The following is a 3,300-nucleotide window of genomic DNA, read 5'->3' as shown; positions in this document are numbered from 1 at the left end:
CCTTGCAACATACTCTCTTCAAGTCTTTGTTATCATGGATGCCATATCAGTTGGCCTATGTCTTCCCAAGTTTCATTAATAGCTCATATTTTGTTTTACTAGGGAATCACAATTTAATAATTGTTAAGACTTCTCAGTTAACACCAAAAGTTGATAATAATAAGAGTATGTAAATTCTTTACATGAGATGTTACAAGAGTTTTGCATAGGATTTTGTGATAAAAAGAAATGTATAATAGGAGTATTACACATATTTCATGAAAACAAGAACATGACAATGTAATTGCAAGGGACTACTAGGAGTAAACATTGTCTTAAATAGTTTTATACTGATCATTTAATATGAAAGAGAGGAGGAGGATGAACAAGAATATGAACATGAATAAAGCCAATTTTATCTAACAAGAATATAGAAAGCTTTCCTTTTTGCAAAGATGATAGGTTGAAAGTGAACGAAAGAAAGGAGAAGAAGAAGAATAGTCAAAGAGAAGGAAGAGGAAGATGACAAAGAAGAATTGGAAGAGAAACCTATTTTCAATAACCACGAAATCATTTGACATTAAGAATAACAAACATGTTCCAAGAAAACACTAAGCCTTTTCTTATATGCAAGCCCAAAGGATTATAATATGATGTGGGGGTTGATGAAATACATCGCATTGCAAATGTCATTTCATAAGGAAATCTTTCAATTAGCAAGAATATTGTATACAAGTATATGTGTAAGTTTTCCAACTTGTTACATAGCATTTTTAATGTCAATCTTAGATTAAGATTTGGTATTGAAGCCTAATCATTGTTATGGTCATCTTCGTTTCCATTACAATGGTTACTAGTTGCTATGAGAGATTTATTGTGTAGTCAACAAGTTAAATTATCTCCTGTAGGTACTCCCAAGATAGAGCAATAAGATTTGTAGAGGTCAATGCGGTTTTGTTGTTGAGCTTGGTTGGCATTACTACCACACTCAAGTCCTCCATTTATGGCATTAATTGTTCCTCCAAAGCCTTGGCCACTAACCATGGCATCATGACAAGTAGTTGGTTGTTGTGTCATCCAATACCAAATTGCTGTCTTGAAGGATATACTAGGATCTTGGGCAACAATTTCAGGATTGTTGATCCCATCAAATCCAAGAGCTTGACCAGCAGGTCCATAGTTGTAGTTCCTAGAAAATGGCATATAAGTTAGGTGTCAATTTAAACATTGGGTTGAAATTCATGAGTTTCATCTTTCTACAAATTCAAGTGGTGAGAGGTCATTCATGATGAATAACCATAGGTCTTCCATGGAACAATGCTTCAAAAAGATTGCCTCCCTTTTGATAAATCTTACATTCCAAAGTTTTAGTAGGTAAGGATTGATTACCAAGAGAGTTGGATAGGACCACGACCATAGTATTGCTTTCCAGGAGCACAAGGCCACTCATTCGTTGCTTGACAATAGTCTGCCTTATTGATCTCTTCAACGTAGCACCCACCTACACAAATGATACATTGGTTAGTACTAAATTCTCTTGAGTAGATATATAATTAAACTTGAAGCTCTTAGCATTTTCCCTTATGGGAGATAATCATTTTCTTTCATGTAAGCATAACTCATGCTGCAAGCATAGGGCCTTATACCCTCCAAGTTAACCTTGATACATTTCAAGCAAAAGGCAGCAAGATGCTAAGAGATATGATCATGGGTCCCTAAATCTTGCAACACATGCACCCATACTATAAATAGCAAAATGGTAAAACTAATTTATACTTGTTACCAGAACTTGAGAAGAGCCACACATCGCACAGCGGAATATGTATTGGGGTGTCAAAAGGGTATTAATGATAATTTGCAATACATATCTAGCTTCTACAAGGCTTCTTATCATGATAGAGGATATGCCTTTAACAAAAGAAAAGACCAATGCCAAACCATACTAGATGTGGAAGCTAGCCTCATGCAAGATATGCTCGACATAAATGAGAGAATATGCCAAACACTGCTAGAATGGAAAGCTAGCCGAGTGAAGAACATGTCAAAAGCCTTTACACAAAGCCTTCATAAGGAGGATAGCATCTCACCTGTATTCCTTGCTCTAAAGTGCAAAGGCCAAGCTAAGTACATGGTAGCTCCATTGGACAATCCTATGATGTGGTTGTTGAGAATGAGAATTTCTAGTTGTTTAATTTTTCCACATGCATCCACTTATACATTTGAGCTTAGGAAAGCTTGAAATATTTTTTGGGGGGGGCGGGGGGGGTTTGGGTGGGTGTACGTGTTGTTCGTTACATGCTAGGGATAATCCCAATATACCTAAGCGCATATTCCACGATTCCAAGTTTCGAACCCTTATGGACTTAAATTTGAAAAATGGCAAACACCTAACTAACCATTCTGCCCCCACGCCCACCCAAACACACACACATATAGAGAGAGAGTGTGTGGCTTTAATATATAATAATAACAAATAATAGAGAGAGTGTGTGCGTGTGTGAGAGTGTCTGTGTGAGCGCTTACTGCCGGTCTCGTGCGCGATGTTTGCAAAGAAGGCGGCGATCTCCTGGTGCTGCACGACATCGCTCCCGGTGGTACCGAAGGCACTGAAGGCGGCGGCGGCGGAGAGGAAGGCATCTCTGGTGTAGAAGCCCGGGGCCGGGCAGCTGGCGGAGGAGCGCTGCGGCAGGAACTGGTCGAACACGCTCGGGCTCACGATGTCCGCCACGCTCGCCCCTGCCTGCTGCTGCATCCACGGACCCGCCATCGACAGCGTCATCAGCAACAGCATCATACGCTTCACGACTCGCCCCCTCCCCCTCATTATTGTCATCGTCACCATCGTCGAATGCGCGTTCTAGTGGTGCCGTAAGATGAAAGCCACTGTATGCAGGCTATGCTCTGTGCTCTTTGATGCAAGGCGGCGATGGCAATATATATATATATGCTGACCCGACGAGAGAGCTCCTTTTTCTGCGCATTCATATCGTTACGGCTCTATCATCAGCTACCTTTCACAGACACCGTGTGCCCGCGCACTGCTCTTACGTATTCTGATTGACTTGCACCTTGATTTTCCACCATTAGAAACCACCCTTGACTAATAATCAGCTAAATTTCATCTTTAACCGTGTATGTGCTAAGTCAAGCTCGCGATTTTGACCCGTTCAAAAGTCTTGCAACCATGCCCTTTCTCGAAGGTGTATTGTGCTCCCATTTACATTGTAAGCATGAAAAGCAAGCCCGTCGATTTTAAGCTATTGAATTTTGGTTAGCCCTCATGAAGGGGGGCAATTAAAGTACCCCTAGTGTACAATTCAA

General features: G+C 40.5%; 1 protein-coding gene across 1 annotated transcript; it reads right to left on the bottom strand.

Moving 5' to 3' along the window:
- Positions 1-575: 575 nt before the first annotated feature.
- Positions 576-2,901, bottom strand: LOC148010838 (endochitinase 4-like). The gene is made up of 3 exons (XM_087671267.1): positions 2,503-2,901; positions 1,369-1,480; positions 576-1,168 (listed from the first exon to the last, which is right to left on the bottom strand). Exons 1-3 carry the CDS (start codon positions 2,819-2,821, stop codon positions 862-864), a joined length of 738 nt encoding a protein of 245 aa, XP_087527393.1. The 5' UTR covers positions 2,822-2,901; the 3' UTR covers positions 576-861.
- Between the last annotated feature and the right edge of the window lie 399 nt (positions 2,902-3,300).

Source organism: Lygodium microphyllum, chromosome 29 (assembly GCF_053477565.2).
Source record: "Lygodium microphyllum isolate KBCC chromosome 29, Lygodium_microphyllum_v1.1.10, whole genome shotgun sequence".
Taxonomy (NCBI): Eukaryota; Viridiplantae; Streptophyta; class Polypodiopsida; order Schizaeales; family Lygodiaceae; genus Lygodium; species Lygodium microphyllum.
This window is presented reverse-complemented; position numbering and strand designations above follow the sequence as displayed.